Source organism: Peromyscus leucopus, chromosome 3 (genome assembly GCF_004664715.2).
Source record: "Peromyscus leucopus breed LL Stock chromosome 3, UCI_PerLeu_2.1, whole genome shotgun sequence".
NCBI lineage: Eukaryota > Metazoa > Chordata > Mammalia > Rodentia > Cricetidae > Peromyscus > Peromyscus leucopus.
The window spans coordinates 150,028,143-150,049,928 of NC_051065.1; the positions used below are offsets into that span (position 1 = coordinate 150,028,143).

The following is a 21,786-nucleotide window of genomic DNA, read 5'->3' on the forward strand; positions in this document are numbered from 1 at the left end:
CGCCCACTTGCTGACCCCAAGTCTTCTACCGGCGAAGCCAGGGACGCAGCGAACGCCGCCCCCGGGCTCCCGGATCTGCACTCGGAACCGGAGCCCGACGTCGCCGGGTCGGACTACCTCCCCCGAGAGGCCCCGCGCCGGCGGTCGCTGATTGGTTACTTCGCAGGGCGCGGGGAGGGGAGGGGGCGCGGAGCCCCGGAGTCGGGGCCGCGGGGCGGAGACGCGCTGTGTGCGCGTGCGCGCGGCGGGCGCGATGGCTGCGCGCAGCGGGCTGGCCGCTCTCGGTGCCGGGCGCCGGGCGTGGAATCTTCCTGTGCGCCTGTCTGCGGGGCTCCCGGGCTGCTGGCTCCGGAGAGGCTACGTCGTGGGCCGCGCTGAGGTGAGGACGAGCGGGCTCGGTCCAGCGCGCAGGGCTGGCGGGCGGGAGGGCCGTGCGGGTCACTGAGCATCCCGGCCTCCGGGACGCCCTCCCGGAGACCGTGGAGCCGCTGAACCCTTCGTCCTTCCTGGAGCGCCTTCCGCCCGCTGGAGAAGTCCGCGTCCGGGGAGAACGACCCATCCCAACCCCGGATCAGCCTCGGGTGGGGTCGCAGCTCCTTCCCGCGCGTCCGAAAAGTTTCTTAGCAGTTAATTCGTTTCTACTGTTCGAAGAGCCCGCTGATTCTTATTGCTGAAAAGGTAACTGCTTTGAACGTGACCAGTAAACTCTGTACGGCCCCGTTGTGCAGCCTTCAAGGCAAAAGAGCTATTTTATGATTTTCTTATTACTGTTATTACTGTGTGTGTGTGTGATGTGTATGCGGGCACAGGTGTCGTCGGAGGTTAGAGAACAACTTTGGGGTTCTCGCCTTCCCAGTGTGCGTCCTGCGGTTGGAACTCATGTCATGAGGCGTGTCCAGCAGGCTCTTTTAACAGCTGAAACTGTGAGTTTCCAAAAATGAAAAGAATATGAATCTCTTATTTTTATCTTCCAAACAACCAGTCATTGTATTTTGGCACAGCTGCTTATCTCTCCCCCTTTGTGGCTGTAAGACTTTAAACCCCAGAGTTCTTATCATTTCAACCCTGAACTCTGCGTGGACCTCCAAAAATGACGTTTTGAGCTGAACCACAGTGCTATTATCATGCCTAATTATAAGTGAAGGGATTTGTTGTTTGTTTTTGTGTGAGATGTCTCACTGTGTTCCCCGACTGACCTGGAGCTCTCTCTCTATAGACCAGGCTGGCCTTTCGAACCCTTGATGATCCTCCTGCCTCTGCCTCCCAGGTGCTAGGATTTCCTGTATGTGCCCCTAGGCCTGGTTTCAAGCCAATGGGTTTTAAGCTTAAACTTCCCGAATGTTGTTGCCTGAGTTCACAGTTGAACAAAAACGAAATTGAACCTCAGAAGGTGACAGGTTTTCCTCTCGCCAGTCACCGCCTCTTCCTTTGGGAAGCATCTTAAGGGAAAGGTCTGCTGTATTTCTCCCCAGCCAAACTTTGTGTCCCTCAGCAAGTCATTGCTGGACACCTGAAGGGTCCTAAGCACAGTGTCATTCACGGCAAGTGGGTGGGAGAGTCATGCCTCCTCCTCTGTTCAGACCCGTGTGCTGGTTCTCTCTGAGAGAAGTACGGTGATGAAATCAGAAAAGAACTCTGGGAAAATAAAAATGTCAGGACTTGTATGGTCGCTCTGAAACTATCCAAGAATCCTGCTTTAGGACCCCATTAGGAATATGTTGAGCATTAGGGAAGGGCTCCAGGGATCCTGAGGCCCACTTGTTATGAATGAAGTGTGCTGATTACAAGAGGTATACTGATTACAGCCGGGCAGTGGTGGTGCATGCCTTTGATCCCAGCACTCAAAGGCGGATCTCTGTGAGTTTGAGGCCAGCCTGGTCTACAGAACAAGCTCCAGGACAGGTACCAAAACTACACGGAGAAACCCTGTCTCAAAAAAAACCTAAATAAATAAATAAATAATAAGCATACTGATTACTAGGAGTAGAACTGAACAAGTTGGAAGCTTGTTCAGGTGAGGTGAGAATGTGTCCAGGCAGAGACCTCAGTTCCTCTTGGAACCCTTGTTTGCTTCCAGGGACTGCCCAAGGAGTCGGGGTAAGGACCCCAGCTCTGCTGCTAGCTCAGTTTGAAGTGGAATTCTGGATGCAGCACTTGTAAACCAGGCTAGGAAGGCTTTGGCTCATCTTCCTCTCAGAAGTTGGTTCTTTGATCAAGGGGAGGGAGCTGAGAAAAGAACCCAGGCCTTATACAAGTTATGTTTGGCCACATTCTTTTAGCAGCTTTTTTCTTACGCCTTCGTGGTACAGTTTCGCTAGGTAATACGCCATTTGAAGATAGATACCCCCTCACAGTTTGATAGAAAGAATAGATAAAAATGTTCGTTGTATGTCTAGCTTGGAAGGGATCAGCCTTGGAGGTTTTTGGCTGTTTGTTCAAATATTTCCTGTATGCATGAGAGACCTGACTGCTGTTTTCTAGTGGCCAGAAGGGGTGGTCTTACTGACTTGTTACTTCCTGGTTTTTCCAGTTTTCCTGTCCACCTCCAACTTGGCTCATGGGCTAAGCCTGGGAGGCTGTCCATAGCCAGGCAAAGGAGCTGAAGACAACTGCCCTGGGAGCAAGTCCCTGCTTAGCGGAAGGAAAGTGGAGTCCTTCCTTAGACACTCCTGCTTCCTAGTTTACCTGACAAAGTCATAATTTCACTTCCTTAATTACACCCTCTTGTCTTCCCACCCCACCTTGACTGCTGTTTCTCTGGTGTTTTTAACTGGCTTTCATTTGTTCCATCCTTAAATGTTCTTCTTAATCTTAAATGTTCTTAAATGGTTCTTCCTTGTTCCTCAAGTATAGACTTTCAAAATATGTGTGTGCGTAAGGGTGTGTGTGTGTGTGTGTGTGTGTGTGTGTGTGTGTGTGTGTGTGTGTGTGTAGGGTGTGTGTGTACTCACGAGCATCACCTGAGTGCAAGAGCCTTTGTAGGCCAGAGGCATCTCATTCCTGGAGCTGAAGTTGTAGACTGTGAGTTGCCTGTTGTGGGTGCTGAGAACCAAGCTTGGAATCCTCTAGAAGAGCAGCAAGTGCTCTTAACCACTGAGCTGTCTCTCTGAAGTCCTGACTTCTTCACACCTGCCCCACAGGTTCCAGGCACAGGTTCCCCTGCCTTACGCCTGCTGCGTCTCTTTGGTTCAAGAGTCTAGTGTCGGCATCCATCATTGCTAGCTCAGAATTCTTTCCCAAGAAACTGCCTGTTTAATTTGATCCTTACACTGTATGAACTATCAAACTTAGAAGGTTCAGGCCTGGGATATAGCTCAGTGGTAGGGCGCTTGCCTGTCATTCGTGAGGTCCAAGGTTCTCTCTCTCGTTTTCCTGAGAACTTAAAAACTTTAAATCGATCGCTCTTTGTGAAAATGCTGCTGTGTTAGTGGCCTGTTTTCTAGGCTAGCTGCGCATTCCGTCCTGTCACCTGAGAAATGAGGGGCTAGAGCGCTGTCCATCTGTGTTGGGATTTTGTTCATTAAGACAGGTCTCACTGTACAGCCCTGCCTGGCCCCAGCCTTCCAGTGCTAGGATTAAAGGCCTGTGATACCATGCCTGGTCCTCTCCGTGGTTTGGACTGATCACCACTGGCAGAGCTTTGTGCATAGACTATGTGTGTTCTAAGGGTGGCTTGACCTAGTTGGTACCAACAAAAGAGAAATGGAAGACAGGTTGTTAGGTTAGTTCATTTGTTGTGATAATTGAGGAATGTCTCTTAGATTAACAGGCAGTGTATAAACTAAGGAATGGAATGAGTTTTCAAAAAAGATTGTTTAGAGATTGGGAAATGGAAATTGAACTTTTTGTTAGGGTGATAACCTTGGGCCTCATACATGCTGGGCAAAAACACTACCATTGAACTATGTCTCCAGCCTGAAACATTTTTTAAATATGTAAGTTAATAAAGTTTAATAATTGTGTATATTACAAGGATGGAATACAGTGCCAGTGGCCATGTAGGTTGACATGTACTTTTCAAAAACAGTTTGTCAATGTAAGTTGTGTATTTACAAGGTTTATGCTCTTTGGCTTCTTACCCCTATTTTTTAAGAAGCTAAGAAAGGCTTGCCACAACCCATCATTTGTTAAGCGGAAGCAGGAGGATTAGAAATTGAAAGGAGTTGGGCTACATTCTTATTATTTTATTATTATTTTGGTGGTGTTGGGGCCAACTTCCTATGACTTGTCTTTTATGTGGCATTTTGAGACGGGGACTTGTATAGCTGAGGCTGGCCTTGAACTCTTGATTCTCCTGCCTCACCTCCTATGTGCTGGGAATATAGGTGTGTGCCACTAATCCCTGTTACACCCCCATCATAGCAAAAATGTGGAAAAACTTAACTTTCTACGTTTATTTGTTTATCTGTTATTGGGGGGGGCACACGCCACGGCACATGTGTATCAGTCAGTCAGAGGACAGACCAGGGAACTTAATTCTCTCCTTCTACCGTGTGTGTTCTGGGAACAAAACTCAGAGTCCAACAAGTGCCTTTACCTGCCGGGCCGTTTCACTGGCCAAACTTACACCTGTTTGTTTCCATCTTACCCTTCTCTTTCCTTCCTTCCTTCCTTCCTTCCTTCCTTCCTTCCTTCCTTCCTTCCTTCCTTCCTTCCTTCCTCCGTCCCTCCCTCCCTCCGTCCCTCCCTCCTTCCTTTCTTTTTAAGGCAGGGTCTCACAGTATATTCCTGGCTGGTCTGGAACTTGCTATGTAGACCAGGCTGGCCTTGAACTCATAGAGAGAGATGCTTGCCTCTCCCTTAAAATGACTAATGACCTGATTTAAACTTTCCAAAATAGTTGAAACAGTGTTACTGGTTTATTCGCTCCGAATGTTAGATAACTGGAAATGATGTTTAGGGAGTGGGACTATATCTACAAATTGGCAAGCCACCAAAGACACCACCTAAAAAAAGTAAGGTGGGCTGCTGGGCATGGTGGCGCACGCCTTTAATCCCAGCCCTGGGAGGCAGAGGCAGGAGGATCTCTGTGAGTTCGAGGTCAGCCTGGTCTTTAGAGCAAGTTGCAAGACAGCCAGGACTACGCAAGAAACCCTGTCTCACCCCCTCCCTCCCCCACAAAAGCTTTTTTTTTTCTTTTGGGACAAAGTCAGGTGGCTCAGGCTTGCCTGCGCTTGCTGTGCTAGTGAGGTTGGCTTCCTCCTGTGTGCTGGTGCTGGGATTACAGGTATGCCACAAAAGAGGGTTCTACAACGATCTGTTTGTTCCTTTGTTTTCCGAGACAGGGTTTCTCTGTGTAGCCCTGGCTGTCCTGGAACTTGCTCTGTAAACCAGGCTGGCCTTGAACTCAGTGGTCTGCATGCCTCTGCCTGAGTGCTGGGATTAAGTGCTCCCACTTCCCGCCTTAAAATGATTAAAAAAAAAAAAAAAAAAAAAGGATGGGAATTGAACATATGTCCTCAAGAATACAGGGCAAATACACTTACCACGGGGGTATATCCCAGCCCCTAAAACTTAAAAGATGGCTGTGTCTATGAGCGGTGGTGTACAACTTTAATCCAGGCAATTGCAAGGCAGAGGCAGGAGGATCTCACAGACTCCAAGCTACCCTAATCTATAAAAGGAGACCCTCCTCAGAAAGGAGAGAGGGAGAGGGATGGGGGTGAGGGGAGGGGGCTGGATAGATGGCTCAGTAGTTAAGAATACTTGCTCTCTTACAGAGGACATTCCTAATATCCATGTGGTGCCTTACAACTACCCATAACTCGACTTCCAAGGGATCCGACACCCTCTCTAGCCTCTTCAGGTATCAGGAACACATATGGTGCACATATATACATCCAGGCAAAACACTCATACATGTAAACCAAATCTTAAAAGGAACTTTTTTTTTCTACTTTTTTTTTTGCGCCTTTCCTGGAACTCACTCTGTAGTCCAGGCTGGCCTCGAACTCACAGATATCCGCCTGTCTCTGCCTCCCATGTGCAGGGATTAAAGGTGTGTGCCACCACTGCCTGGCCTAAAAGGAACTTTTTAAAAGATAGTTATGAAGGCCAGTGTTAGTGGTTAAATTGTTTATCACCCAAAAAGAACAAGGTACAGAATTGTATTTTAATAGTCATAGGTATGGGGTAAAAAGAGTAAAAGGGGAAATATAAACTCGTCACATTAAAATACTAGGGTCATGTTTTCTTTGGATTCCTCTAGTTCCTGTTTTAAAATTGCTTATATTTATTTTGCTTTCCCAGGACTGGTCCTTGCTAAGTAGCTAGTGCTGACTTCAGATTCACTATCTAACCCAAGCTGGTCTTAAACTCTAGACCTGCCTTCCTCTGCCTGCTGAGTGCTGGGATTACAGATGTGTGCCACTGCCTGATGCAAAATTAATTTCAACACAGTAGTTCTGTGTTTGGTAAACTTACTTGTTTGCTGTGGGTGGATTGAGCCAATCAGAAATGCCATGCCTTGGTATAGCTGAGTGGTAGAGTTCTTACCTGCCGAGTGCAGAGTTTGGTTTCCAGCACCGCCAGACAGAAGGAGGAAAGCAGGCCATGCTTCTCTCTCGCCTCCTTCCTGATGCCGTTTTCCAGCAGTGACCCGGGACCGCCTTTCGATGGGAGGTTCTTCCCCTTCATTTCCTCCGTCTCTCATGCAGTGCCGATCTCTTCTCTCCCTCTGTGCAGAGCCCTCCCACCTTTGGCTTACTGTTCGACATCGATGGGGTGCTGGTTCGAGGCCACAGAGTGATCCCCGCTGCTCTGGAAGCTTTTGGCAAGCTGACAAACTCCCAGGGAGAGATGCGGGTACCTGTGGTTTTTGTCACGAATGCGGGGAACATCTTACAGCACAGCAAAGCCCAGGAGCTGTCAGACCTGCTGGGGTACAAGGTGAGAGGCAGCCAGAGCGTGGAAACCCAAAGACAGGCTCCCATTGGGTCCTCCAGCCCTACATCCTTTTCTGTAGGTTGTGGTTTGACTGGGGCAGTGGAGTCTTAAAAGTTCCAGCCTAGACTGAGATGACACCAATAGAGTCTTTACACGCAGTTGTACACACACATGGTTGAGTGAGCACAGAAATCCTGCCCTTGGGGCTGAGGGTGGAGTTCAGTGGGTAGAATTCCTGCCTAGCAAGCGTGAAGCCCTGAGCAGGATCCCAGCATGGCATTACAGGCCATGGTGGCGCACACTCATCACAGTCCGTTTCAAAACTAGGCCGGGCCACATGACACCCTATTTCAGGGAGGTGGGGAGAGGACAGGGTTCTGCCCTTTCTGTTTTAGTGGTTGTTTTTGAAACAATGACTTGTATCCGTAGTAGTTGATGATGACTCTGAACATCTGGCCTCCACTAATTCTGGGATCACAGCTGTGCACTGCCATACCTGGTTTATGTGCTGTGTAGGTGGCTTGGGCTGCATAGTGAGACCTGTGTGAAAGAGATAACAGAAGCCCTGCCCATCCACACAGCCAGCAGCTGGACAGCTCTGTGAGTGCTGTCCTCCAAGAGCCGAGCATCTCTGCCCTTTTGCAGTTCCTGGCTCTATCCAAGATGGGCTCCTGCTTGGTAAGGATGAAGTTAGTTTTGAGAAGGGGTGCTTTGTAACAAGAGAGTCAGTAAAGGCTGATTGATTATTAGGTAGTGCTGCTGGCTGAGGTTGAATCCAGGGTGGAGGAATGAAGCTGCTACCTTGAAACTCTTTCCGCAAAGGGCCCTAGAAGCGTTCTGAGGAACCTAGCGGGGTCGTGCACACCTCTGTAATCTTGGCACATAGGAAACGGAGGAAAGAGGTTAACCACAAGTTTTAGGCCAGCTTGAGCTGTGTGGTGAGACCCCCATCTTAAAATAGTAATTCTGGGTAAGGACTACATTGTTGGAGATAGTGTAGATGTTGAAAAGCTAAGTCTTGGGAGCTGGGGAGACGACACATGGGTGAAGTGCTTGGGTTTGGTCTTTAGCCAGGCTTGGTGGCACATCTGTAATTCCAGGGTTAGGGGGAGGCTTGGAGACAATTGTATCTCCAAGGCTTGCTGGCCAGCCAATCTAGCCTGTTAGCCATTCTGGCAAAATAGGGAGCTAGCTCCAGGTTGAGTGGGAGACTCAGTAAGGTGGAGAGTGACTGAGAAAGACACCCAGTGCTGACCTCTGATTCTCCATACATGAGTGTCTCCACACATACATATGTACACATATGCACACAAGCACACACATACTGGATCTTGGGCTGGGAGTATGAGTCAGTGATCGAACACTGGCTTTGCATTTGCAAGGGCCTGGTTCAGTGCCCAGCACTGGAGAGGTAGGAGTAAGCTGTTTTTAAGTAGAACTGAAAGTGCAGTATCAAGGTCCAAGGCAGATTTTTTTTTTTTTTTTTTTTTTTTTTTGGTTTTTTGAGACAGGGTTTCTCTGTGTAGCTTTGCGCCTTTCCTGGAGCTCACTTGGTAGCCCAGGCTGGCCTCGAACTCACAGAGATCCGCCTGGCTCTGCCTCCCGAGTGCTGGGATTAAAGGCGTGCGCCACCAACGCCCGGCTAAGATTTATTTATTTATTTATTATGTATACAGAAGAGGGCACCAGATCTCATTACAGATGGTTGTGAGCCACCATGTGGTTGCTGGCAATCGAACTCAGGACCTCTGGAAGAGCATTCGGTGCTCTTAACCACTGAGCCATCTCTCCAGCCCCAAGGCAGATTTTTCATGACAGTGACAACAAATGTAATCGTAAAACCTGCGGTTTCCAAGTGTGGGATTAAGAAACCCCAGGAGTCGGGTTGGAGAGATGTTAAAAGCACTGGCTGCTTTTCCAGAGGACCCAGGTTCAAGTCCCAGCACCTACATAACAGCTCACAACTGTCTGTGACTCCAGTTCCTGGGAATCTGGCACCCTCACACAGATATATGTGTAGGCAAAACACCAAGACACATAAAAATAAATAAATCTTTAAAAAGGAAAGAAAGAAATATCAGTAGGTCTCCAAGCTAAGCCCAACAGTATTGGTGAAAAGTCAGATCTTACATCTGATAATGCTTCTCTTGTTTTGTATGTTGAGAATTAGGCATCCCCACCACCCCGCCACACACGTGCACACACACACACCCATCCAAGGGATTGAACTCATGATCTCATGCATGCTGGTTCAGCACTCTGTCACTGAGCTACATTCCCAGCCCAAGGTAAATTCTCATTCATATTTGGCTAAGTCTTAGAAAGTGTATTTGGGGCTGGAGAGATGACTCATCGGTTAAGAGCACTGGCTGTTCTTCCAGAGGTCCTGAGTTCGATTCCCAGCAACCACATGGTGACTCACAACCATCTGTAATGAGATCTGGTGCCCTCTTCTGGCCTGCAAACATACATGTAGGCAGAACACTGTATGCATAATAAAGAAAAATATTCAAAAAATAAAAGAAAAGAAATATTCCTTAAAAAAAAAAAAGTGTATTTGGCTAAGTCTTAGAAAGTGTGGAGTGCTCAGAAAAGCTTTCACAACTTTGTTTTGAGACAGTGTATCCATCGTCCATCTCCCCCCACCCACCCCAGTGACAGAATCCATTGGCTGTCTCTCTGTTATTTTCTCTCAACCATATATATATCTTCCCCTGCTTTCCTTTTTCTTGGTTGTCTCTGTAGGTGGATCCAGACCAAGTCGTTCTCTCTCACAGCCCCATGAAACTCTTCTTACAGTATCACAACAAGCGGATGCTGGTGTCTGGGCAGGGACCTGTGGTGGAAAATGCCAGGTCGTATCCTTTTTGTTTTGCTGTTCTGGATGGAGACGAGGTGCCAGAGATAGGAAGTGGGCCCCTGGGGAACACGAGTAGGTCCTTTGTGTGGTCAGTCCTCGTGCCTGGTGGCTCCAGGCCACATACCACCACGTCAGAGCCGTCTGCAGGGTTTAATGTACAGAGTCCTGTGTCTTAATCCCGAAGAGTCTTGATCTGTGTCTTGAGGACTCTCTAAGCGAACAGACACCTCCTGGGGGGACTAATGTGGGGTTTTGCTCCAGCTCTCGCCAGTCCTCGTCAGTCCTGTCATTGAATAGTACCCTTTGGTCACATGTAATCAGAAAGCAAAGGACACGATCCCAGTTCTCAGGTAGCTTGTTCATGTGCTCTGGATGCTTCCTGGGCACCATGCCGGGTTGTGCTCTAAGGCAGGTCAGGGACCCAGATAAGAGCATTGGGAATGTGACTTAATCAGGGACTTCATACTTGAGAAGGGAAGAACGTACCCACAAACAGTAAAAGAATGTTTAGGATAGCCGGTGTTGTCGGGGTCTCCTGAGGAACAGAACCAATCGAGTGCACATCTCTTATAAATGGAGATTTCTTAGCTTGACTTACACCGTAGAGGCTGGGTAGTTCAACAGTGGCATCCACCACTAGAGAGCCTGAGGACTCTGTAGCTGCTCAGTCCACACTCGATCCTCAGCTCTCCCAGTCCGGCACTGTTCCTGGAGAGAGCGTCAGTACATGATGGAATTCCTCAGACCTCTTGTATCTGGGCCACCTCCAAAAGGTACCCCTACTCTGGGGAGGGCCTTTCCCCGCAGTTAATTTTTCCTGATTCGTGTCTCTTAGTTGAATGTTGGTCCAGTCAGGGTGGCTTGGGCTGGGAAGCTAGCTGAGCTGGGGGGGCATGGCCACCGTGCCTGAAGACCTGCTGTGATCTGGGAAGCCAGCTGAGCTGTGGGGGCATGGCCACCGTGCCTGACGACCTGACCTGCGTGTGATCTGGGAAGCCAGCTGAGCTCTGGGGGCATGGCCACCATGCCTGACGACCTGCGTGTGGTCAGGACCCACACAGTGAAGGGAGACTGATGCCTCAGGTTGTTCTCTAACGTCCATATTACCCACAAATAAATGTCATTAAAAAAAAAAAAAAGTTATTTGAGAGGCCCCCTCCCCAGCTAAATAAGTGTATTTTACACAATTGAAAAGATGGGATGCATGTGAAGGCTACGGAGAATGAGGTAGGTTGTAGGTCTAAGCATAAAGTGTAGAGGGAAATACCTCTGGAGGAGGAGCGGCCTGTAGCTTCTGGGATGCTTTGATGGTGCCCTGGGAGGCGCTTAAGACTTTCTAGGCAGGCGAGGTAGGCGGTTGGAATGGGTGGAGTTGGGCATCAGAGAGCAGGAGGGTAGGCCGGGGTGGAGTCTTGGGAAGCGGGAGCAGTGGAGAACCAGTGCAGGCCTCTTGCAGCAGGAGGGTCTGCTAGAATGATCATTTGGGGAGCCTGGTTTTGAGTGTCGTCTGAAGCTATGTCTAAGATTGCAGATAGAAGCCGGGAGGTAGTGGTGCACGCCTTTAATCCCAGCACTCAGGAGGCAGAGCCAGGCGGATCTCTGTGAGTTCGAGGCCAGCCTGGGCTACCAAGTGAGTCCCAGGAAAGGCGCAAAGCTACACAGAGAAACCCTGTCTCGAAAAACCAAAAAAAAAAAAAAAAAAAAAAAAAAAAAAAAAAAAAAAAGATGGCAGATGGAATTGGGGGCAGGCGGACGGCGGCAGATCTTAGGGGAGAGCAGGCTGGAGGCAGCTCAGTCTTCTGCATCCTGCCCCTTCCTTGCTGAGTGGGATTTGACTGGCTGTTTTAGTTCCGTCTGACCTCGTTGTGACTGTGGTGTGACCTTTCCTGGGGCCGTGTGAACAAACATCTCCTCAGCCCGGATAGGCACCACCAGCAGACCAGCTGGCTTAAGGAACCAGTCTGCTACCTGGGGTTACCTGACAGGACTGTGGGGGAGAGGCAGCCACTTCACCCAAAGGCCCACCCCAGGAAAGCCTAGGGTAGCGTGACCGATGGAAACTGCACCCTGAACTCTCCGCACCGTTGCAGGCAGTGGCTGCTGGGAGTGTCTCTTCCCCTGAGAATGCTTATATAACCTCACAGGGGAGGGGAGGGGAGGGGAGGGGGAGGGAAGGGAGAGGAGGGGTGGGAGGGAGCTTGTGGCTCTGGTAACTCTCAGGGATTCCCCCCTCCCTGCAGGAGGGAATGTTTCAACCCAGAGAAGTAGCTATTCTTCATCAGTTACTTACCTGACTTTGCCCCCTTCCGTCCATAGAGGAGTCTCCTCCTCCCCAGGACCTAGGGCTGCGCCACTCAAGGAGCACCAGTGTGGGTGGGCCTGAGCCTGGCATCAGCTCCTTGAGTCTCTGGGGTTGCACTGGTGTTCCATGCATCTGCTCTGCCGATGCAGTCAGCAGCCTGCCCCCTGGTGCCCGGGGGGTTTATGACAGCTGCCGGCCTGCCTGCTGTGGGTCAGGACTGGGTCTGGTTCTGCTCACCTGTGACCTGATGTGTCCATAAAAGCCCCTTCCTCAGAGCTGTGTAGCCTTGCTTCCCTGACCTTGCTGCAGACTAGGCTTCCAGAACGTGGTGACCGTAGACGCGCTGCGACGAGCCTTCCCGGAGCTGGACATGGTGGACCTCGAGCGGCGGCCGAAGAGCACGGTAATAAGGACAGGGTGGGTCACCTCACCCTCCACAGTACTCCTGAGGTCTCCGGGTGCCTGTCTTCCTGTTCCCTGTGTTGATCCCACGGGTTGGCCCTGCTGCCAGGCGCTGCATCTTGTTTTATGGCTGCTTCTGCGCCGGTCCTCTTGGAGAGGTGTGTCTGGCCGAGGACTGGGTTCCCTGGGTGATAAGAATGGCCGGGAGAAGCAGTGGGCTCCACGCCTTTCCCTTCTGCGTTGTTGTAGTCTGTCCTCCAGTTAACAGTGCTGCTGTCCCTGGCGGCTTCCCAGGTGTTCTGCAGGGCATCAGTGACCTCTGCACGCTGCTCACTGCTGCTTTACCCTGAAGCACAGTCCAGAGAGGCCGCCTTGCGAGGAAAACACTGAGGGTCTGTGTCTTCCCAGTGTCCTTGGTGGTCAGCTCATATTTGAAAAAGGTGGTTTGATTTCTTTTTGCAGTTCTGGTGGCCAAACCCAGGGTTATACCTGCTTGGGAAGTCTCTGCCGCTAAGCTACACCCCAGCCCATGATTTCTTATTTCTCAGGATCACAAGTTCCAGGACACTCATTGACCCTTTGGAGTATGACTCCTGAGGTGCCCCTTGACACATTCCTTGTGAAAATTTATATATATTTAATAGCTTACGCCAACAATTTAGGATTTGAAATGCAATTATAGAGAAATAAGCTTACTTCATTTATTTAATAGAAAGTAGATTATAAGTTCTCCTTCCAGAATTTTCTAGTTGTTGAACAGATCCTACCCTTCGAGAGCTTTCTCCTGAGTCACTAAAATTCTGAGAAGAACCAGATATAGAGTGGGAGCACATCTCAGAATAGCTCCAAGGCTGAGCCCCACGCAGAAGTGACTCACCTCAGCCAAGACTGCAGTGGCCCAGGGAAGAACAGGCCCACGGCTTCTAAAGAGAAAACCTCTGGAGCTGGCATAAAGATAAGAGAGGCCTCATGCCCCGAGAGCTCCTCCCTCACGGCCTACTTTCTCCTTTAGCACCCTGATCTCGAGGCCCCTGCTTGGCCCCCTTGTTTTCTGCCCTGGCTGGAGAAGCACAGCTCACCACTGCCCCTCCTGGGTAACCTCCCGCGTGGCATCCCTCAGCCTGTGTGGAGCCCACTCTGGGCCTTGTCTTTCCTCTTGCACATCTTCTTCCTAAGTTCTCTCTACTTCTTGGCTTGCGCGGTCCTTGGAGGTGGTCTCTGACCTGTGTGGACCTGTCTTTCCTGCTCCTCCACTCTGGTACTCCAGGAGTGGAGAGTGGCCAGCACTGATGGGCCTCCTCTTTGTCTTTTGGCAGGCCCCGAGGAATGACTTCTCCACCATTGAAGGTAAAAGAGGCCGTGTGCCTGGTAGATGTGGGTCCCTTGTTCCCCTGTCTCCTTTCAGACGCTTAGGCAGATAGTGTTGAGGGTGGCCCTGTACACAGGGACACCTGGGTTCCAGCCCTGGCCGTCCACTCAGTACCCTGAGACATGTATTGGTGATGCCCATCTCCAAGTGCTTATGCTACTGTGTTGAAGAAATGTAAGCTCAACAACCTATCTTGAGAGGAGATAGGTGGGGCTGGAGAGATGGCTCAGCAGTTAAGAGCACCGACTGCTCTTCAGAGGACCCGGGTTCAATTCCCAGCACCCACATTGGCAGCTAACTGTCGCAATTTCAAGATCTGACAACCTCGCACAGACATACATCCAGGCAAAACACCAATGCACATAAAATAAAAATAAGTTATAAAAAAAAACAAAACAAAAAGAAAAGAGAGTAACTAGGTCCTGACAGTCTAGTCCAGGGTTGCTTAGCTCTTCCCTTGGACAATAGAGACATTGTACCATCTTGTTGCCATCCTGAAGTAAAATAATGTTCCCAGGACCCACATCAGAAAGTAACCAGTGGCCAGTTGTGGTACATATTTGTAGTCTCCCACTTAGGGGGAGCTGAGTTGGAGGATTTGAGTTCAAGGCTAATCTGAGCTTCACAGTAAGATTTATCTTAAAACCAAAGTAATTAGTGTAGCATAATGTCTCACTGTACCCGGAATGAAAGGAAAATTCTTGGTGAGAAGATTGTAAATGTTTCAAGATGTTATAGTTAGCTGAGAAGTAAAATGATTGCTGTAAACAGAGTGAGCAGGAATGTTCCAGCAACAGATACAGACCCTGTTACAGGTGCAGTGCAGGTATGTGGGCAGAATTGCCAGTGGTGAATTGATTTATCAAGTGGAGAACAATTCTTGGGGGTTTTGTTTGTTTGCTTGGTGTTTGGTTTTTGGTTTTTTGAGACAAGGTTTCTCTGTGTAGTCCTGGCTGTCCTGGAACTCACTATGTAGGCCAGGGTGGCCTCGAACTCAGAGATTCACCTGCCTCTGCTTCTGAGTGCTGGGATTAAAGATGTGTACCACCACTGTAAATTTTTAAGAAATATTAGGAGTCTCTTGATTATATGATCACTTAAAAAAATTGTTAATCTGTACAAAAATATCTCGTAAGGCCGGAGAGATGGCTTAGTGATTAGGTTTGAGTCCAAGTACCCACATGGTAGCTCACAACCATCTGTAAATCCAACTCTGGGGGATCCAATGCCCCCTTCAGGTGTCCACAGACTTGTACCAGGCATGCGTATGTGTGCACACACATACATGCCAGCAAAACACTCATACACATAAAATTTAAAAAAAATAATAATTAAAATACTTTGTGATTATATATTAGATGGAGTTGCTGGCCAGGGGGTGGTGATGTGCACGCCTTTAATCCCAGCACTCGGGAGGCAGAGGCAGGTGGATCTCTGAGGTCAAGCTCAGCCTGGTCTATAGAGTAAGTTCCAGAATAGCCAGGGCTACACAGAGAAACCCTGTCTTGAAAAAAAAAAAACAAAACTCAAAACAACAACCACAACAAAAAAATGATGGAGTTGCTCTAACTTTGTGGATGTGTTCTTCCACTACATGACCGTTGGCTGGGACCTCAGATACTACTAGGGTAGGATAGGACACTCACCTGCTGAGTGTCCAGTTGTGACAATCAAAATATGTCCTCCGTCTTTTAATTTTAACTTTAATTTTTTAAACATTTGTTTGTTTTTGGTACAGGGTCTCTCTACATAGCCCTCTCCTAGAACTCACTGTGTAGACCAGGCCAGCCCTGAACTCACAGAGAGCCACCTCCCTCTGCCTCCTGAGTGCTGGAATTAAAGGGGTGCACCTGGCTCACATTTTTATTTCGTTTATGTATGTGTCTGTGTATGCGCCACATGTATTCAGGTTCACATGGAGGCCAAAAAAGGGTATTGGAGCCGGGCGGTGGTGGCACACGCCTTTAATCTTAGCACTTGGGAGGCAGAGCCAGGTGGATCTATGTGAGTTGGAGGCTAGCCTGGGCTACCAAGCGAGTCCCAGGAAAGGCGCAAAGCTACACAGAGAAACCCTGTCTCGAAAAACCAAAAAAAAAAAAGGGGGGGGGTAATTGGATCCTTGGAGCTGGAGTTACCGGCAGTTGTGACCCATTTGACGTGGGAGCTGGCATCGAACTTAGGTCCTCTGCAAGCACGTCAAATGTTTTCAGCCACTGAGCTCTCTCTCCAGCCCCTTACTTTGTTTTGTTTGGAGACAGAGGCCTCACTCTGTAGCCCAGACTGGCTCAGCTCTGTAGTCCTCCCATTTTCAGCATTCTAAACGCTAGAGTTACAGGTGTGAGCCAAGAGGCCTGCTTGAAACTTACGCTTCTTTTGAAGAAAAGACCTCGTAGTAACCACTGGCCTCTGATTTGTGGGTGCTGAGGGTGACTTGGAGCCACTTGTCATCCTGTCCCCACTCCCAAGGGATAGTGCTGGGGTGGGTGCTGCCCTGCCAGGCCTCCAAGGGATAGTGCTGGGGTGGGTGCTGCCTGCGGCTCCAGGGATAGTGCTGGGGTGGGTGCTGCCCTGCCAGGCCTCCAAGGGATAGTGCTGGGGTGGGTGCTGCCCTGCCAGGCTTACTTTCATTGTTTAGTTTGTATTGCTAGGGTTGGGATTTAGGGCCTTGTTCGTGCAGGCAAGCTCTTGATTTCTGAGCCACACTTGAGGGCCTGTTGTAGTTGAGGCAGCCGGTAACTGCCACAGTTCCACAGACCACTTCGTTGGCTGAGTTAGGATTAGAGCTCAGGGCTCCCCTCATTCCAAGGTCTGCCTGGCTCTTAGGCTCCTAGGTGTGTCTGAGAGAAAACAGTACTTGTGGGGTGGGGTGGGGTGGGTGGAGTCCCGTCAACAGAAGCAGCAGCAGGGATTCTCGGCTGCTTTGACACAGCAGTGACACAAAGAACCTTAGGGTGCTGCCGGCATCCTGACTTGGTTCACCCAGGGTGGACTGGGGCGTGGCTTGGTCGGCGCTGCTCAGGAACCATTCCCTTGCCGAGATGTGCACCTCAGTAAAGACCTCTAGCTCTGGGTAGGTGTTGCTAACTGGCCTCGGTTGTCTCTGAAGGGCCACCCACCACAAAGGGTGGGCCAAGTGCCCTGCCCCCTCACCCCTTGTGCTTTTGATTTTAGGGGTCCTCCTCCTTGGGGAGCCAGTCCGCTGGGAGACGAGCCTGCAGCTGATTATGGATGTCCTCCTTAGCAATGGAAACCCTGGGACTGGGCTGGTGACAGCTCCGTATCCCCACCTCCCTGTCCTGGCTAGCAACATGGATCTCCTGTGGATGGCTGAAGCCAAGATGCCCAGGTGAGGACACCATGTCCTGGACTTCTCCCTCATAAGCCCGTAGGTGCCACAGTAACCTGGTCCCTGAGAGGAAGGGCTTTCGAGAGTTACTTCATGTCAGTTATTAAACTAGAACTACAGATGACTGAGCAGGAAGACGTGTTGAGAGATTTTTAATATGTGCCCTGCTGTTCTCAGAACACAGCCATCAAACAGGTAGTCTTAAGGTATATCAGTGGGTGTGTATTCAAGACTCTTCCTCCTGGTACTGGTTCTTTGACTTCTCTATTTGCTTTCATCCGTGAGCCCTAGGGATGGGGAAAACAGGTTATAAACCAGGATTATTCCCATGGTGCAGAGCCAAGAGCTGAGACCCAGCTGTGTGGTACCTGTGCCCTGCCCCTTTCTGGGGCTGATAGTACCTCATTTCTGGCCCTTGGGGTGCCTGCCTTCTGTGAAGCCAGCCGATGGCTGCTCTGACGGAGTCCAGAATCTAGTGTGCTGTCTGTCACTCTTCCAGAGGCTGTGGATGGTCATGTTCTAGACCAGGACAGCCTCAGAGAGGCAGGGCTTCCTCCTGTGATGGGCTGTCCTCCTCTTTCCCTTCCTGTGAGCTGGGGTCGCACCGTGTGGCTCACGTTGACTTCAGTTCATTGTTTTCCTGCCTCGACTCCCCGCTAGTCCTGTCACATTTGAAGTGTGTTCTGTAGCGTGAGGTTTGGCGTTTCCTCTGTTACTCATCGAGTTAGGATATGCTGATTCTAGACGGGGATCAGGTGGGAGTTGGGTATGTCACTGTGTATTGAAAAGCAAGGAGAAAAACAGTTTATAGACCAGATTTGAGATGAGTTTTCCATTCAAGGAATCACACGACTGTTTTTGTATTGTGAGACAGAGTCTTACTCTGTAGTTTTGACTTGTCTGAGACTCACGATGTAGTGCAGGCTAGCCTTACACTCATTCTTATCCTGTGCCTGCCTCCTGAGTGCTGGGATGACAGGCGTGCGCCACCGTGCCTGACTATTTTCTTAGTAATCTCAAAGTTAGGATGCGGTGGTTCACAGCGGGAACTCTGGCACTGATGCAGGAGAACCACACGTTTAACACCAGCCTCAGACCAGCCTGGAAGTACAGCAAAATCCTGCTTCACAAGATTAAAACCAAGAAACAAACAGAAAATGGATTCTTTATTGTTGGTGTTTTGTGAGATAGGGTCTTACTGTTTGGCCTTGGTTGGTCTGGAGCGCCCAGTTATAAACCAGGCTGGACTCACAGAAATCTGTCTTCCTCTCGGCCTCCCAAGTTCATTACCACGCCCAGCCAGAAAATGGAATTTGTATGCGAATGAGTGATAGTGAATGTAATACCAAGCACAGTGACCACTAGGGTTTGTTTGGCTTAGCACTGAGGATGGAAGACAAAATCACTTTACACAAGATAGTTCATTGCTTTCTCATGGAAAGAAGTCAGGTTGGCAATCTGGGCCTTTGTTCAGTCTCTCCTTTATTAAGGACACACACACCTTCCTGAAGCATAATCTTTAACCCTTCGTGTAGAAGCCAGAATGACTGCGCAAGTGTCAGCCGCCACATTAGCATTTCAGGTGGCAGGAGACAGTAGAGGAGGGCTGTTCGCCTGCAGCACCAACAGAATGAATACCCGAGTAACGACTTAGAAGGAGGAAGATCCATGTCGGCCCTGGGGATTTGAGGCCTGTGGGGACCACAACACTGTGATGGGTCGAACGGTGTGGTACAAAAAACCACTCCCCTCATAACTGGGGAGCCGAGGGATAGAGAGACAGGCAGGCGCACCCGCCAGCGACTTGTTTCCTGTTCACTTCCTGAGGATTCCATCGCCTCCCAAGGTATCAGCTAGGGACAAGCCTTCTTGAGTTTCGGGGACCATGTAAGATCCAAACCATGACAAGGACAGAGAAGAGCATGCCCTCCCTTGTTTTAAGGACAGAGTCAAAGCAGTCCAGCACGTGTGCTTCTGCTGACTGGTTAGTGGCACTGCCTCGAGTGGTTTAAACAAGTGAGCACACCCAGCTTCAAGGGAGGCAGTGAGCACACAATGCCCAGTAGCCAGTGTGCTCGGCTGGAAATTGACGTTCACAAAGACAGGAAGGATGGCAGCCAGAGCTTGTAGAACAGCATCCAGTCTTCGTCGGGTTTAGAGGCCTGGTGGGATGGTGTAGTGGTTAATGCCTGCTCCTAAGCCTGATGACCTGAGTTTGAATCTTGGGACCCATGTAAAAGTGGAAGGATAGAACTGACTCCATAAAGTCGTCCTCTGATGCTCAGAGCACACATGTGCATATATAATAATAATAATAGCTAAAAAACAAAACAAGCTGGGCAGTGGTGGCGCACGCCTTTAATCCCAGTACTTGGGAGGCTGAAGCAGGCGGATCTCTGTGAGTTCGAGGCCAGCCTGGTCTCCAAAGTGCAAAGCTATACAGAGAAACCCTGTCTCTAAAAAAACAAAACAAAACAAAACGAATAGCAAGGTTTGGGGAGTGAGGTTATTTGAGTTTGGACCCTAGTTTTGCTGCCCTGGGAAAATTGCCTGCTCTTGCCTCAGTGTCTTCATGTGTAATGGCTATGGGGAGGGGAACTCAGGTTGGGTGCATGAAGACAGTTTAGAGAATGGCCTGTGGCCTGAAGGCTGGATTGCTGAGATCTCTTCTTGGGCAGGTTTGGTCATGGCACCTTTCTGCTGTGCCTGGAAACCATCTACCGGAAAGTAACAGGCAAGGAGCTGAAATACGAGGGCTTGATGGGCAAACCCAGCATCCTCACTTACCAGTACGCCGAGGACATGATCAGGCAGCAGGCTGAGAGGCGGGGCTGGTCTGCCCCCATCAGGAAGCTCTATGCTATAGGGTAAGCCCACTCTGTCTCCATCTCTCATGGCTTTCTCTTCCCATCTGCCCACACCACCCCGGCTTCCCTGCAGCTGAGTCACACCACCCCGGCTTCCCTGCAGCTGACTCACACCACCCCGGCTTCCCTGCAGCTGAGTCATACCACCCCCAGGCTGATCTCTGCTCTGGTGCCTTTGCAACATTAAACTTGGGTTTTCTTCTCTCTCTTTTTTTTTCCCCGGTATTGCCGCCCTGCCAGTGATAACCCTGTGTCTGATGTCTATGGTGCCAACCTGTTCCACCAGTATCTGCAAATGGCAAAGCATGGAGAGGAGGGACCTGGGACTGGTGGGCAGCAAAAGCAGCGGCCTCCAGCAGCCCAGAGCTGTGCCTCCATCCTGGTATCCACTGGCATATACAGCTCTCAGGACGCAGGTTCCCAGGTGCCCACGTCTGGAGGGGCAGAGCCATTCCACGGGCACCGAGACTTCAGCTTCAGGCCAGAGCTCCTAAAGGCCTCCCACGTCGTTCGTGACGTGAACGAAGCCGTGCAGCTGGTTTTCCACCAGGAGGGGTGGGCTTGATAGTAAGGAGATGTAGCAGAGGCAAGGGGCTGTTGGGGCTTTCGCCTCAGGGACTCCTGTGTGCCAGCTCTGGTCCAGGTCCCAGTCCTTGCCCGGCCCCTTGCCTGCTTCCTGGACGAAGAGGACCTGCAGCTTCAGGAGCTATGCATTGACCTTGGGCAGCAGTTCAGGACGACTGGGTTCTGGCACTACCTGTGTGTCTCCTGCAGTCTGACCTCAGGCCGGTTCCTTTACCTCTGTGCCTCAGTGTCCTCTCAATAAGGACTTTTCCCCCCTCAATACAGGGTCTCAACTATTGTAGCTCTGGCTGTCCTGGAACTCGCGCTGTAGACCAGGCTGTCCTCGAACTCACAGAGATCCGCCTACCTCTGCCTCGTGAGTGCTGGGATAAAAGATGTTGCCACCACACTTGCCTCAGTAAGGACTTCTAAAAACGGGGACAGTGTACAATTATGTGCAAACTTCTGGAGAGCCTTTGCTCTCGCTGAGGGAACCCTTGTATGCCAGTAGGGTGTGTACTAACACTCTTGATAGCTTCCACTGTATTCTAGACTATTGCCCTGAGGCTCTTGGGCTTTTCTTTTTTTTTTTTTTTTTTAAATTAAAAACGACCCTAGTATTTGTTATGTTGTGTCTTGTGAAGCTTTATCTGGAATGTGCTAGAAGTCCTGCAAGGGGAGGTGGGAGGTGGAACACATGGTACCTTCCTCTCTTCCTGAGGCAGAAAAGTCGTGGCATCTCATTCCCTAAGTATTGCGTCTCCTCTTCTGTGGTGTCGTTCCTCTCACTCCCAGGTGGGGGCGCTGTCTAGGAATGAATTATTCTGGCTTGGGCATACACTTAGCAACTTTCTTGGTGTGGAAAAAAAAAAGAGATCTTGTTTGTGTCTGTTCTGAGGGCTTTTCGCATAGTGAGTCCAGAAGTGTGTCCTGCTTATTATCTTCTGTCCCCAGAGAGTATCCTCCTCCAGTTCAGCCCTGTTTGTCTCTCCCATAACTTTGACATCAAATGTCTTGGTCTATAGTTTGGAAGCTGACTGCCGTTCAGTGGTCCCCAGCATGATCCTAAGCATTAGATTTGGTGGCACACGGCATTCTCAGCATCCTGGAGGCTGAGGCAAGAGGATTTTGAGTTTGAGAACAACCTAGGACTCATAGCATGATACTGTCTGAAGAAATGAAAATTGAACA

The 21,786-nt window shown here is 49.9% G+C and overlaps 1 protein-coding gene across 2 annotated transcripts; it reads left to right on the forward strand.

Annotated features, from left to right (window-relative positions):
• Positions 1-253: 253 nt before the first annotated feature.
• Positions 254-21,222, forward strand: Hdhd5 (haloacid dehalogenase like hydrolase domain containing 5). Of its 2 annotated transcripts, none has more exons than XM_028880444.1 (8): positions 254-379; positions 6,685-6,888; positions 9,631-9,743; positions 12,357-12,450; positions 13,766-13,796; positions 16,990-17,164; positions 19,843-20,031; positions 20,272-21,222. In XM_028880444.1, the coding sequence occupies exons 1-8, from the start codon at positions 254-256 to the stop codon at positions 20,594-20,596; spliced, it is 1,257 nt and encodes a 418-aa protein (XP_028736277.1). In that variant the 3' UTR covers positions 20,597-21,222. The 2 variants fall into 2 exon arrangements, with proteins under 2 accessions (XP_028736277.1, XP_028736279.1); XM_028880446.2 differs by lacking the exon at positions 254-379 and adding an exon at positions 449-678 and having other exon boundaries at positions 20,272-20,596.
• The last annotated feature ends 564 nt before the right edge of the window (positions 21,223-21,786 follow it).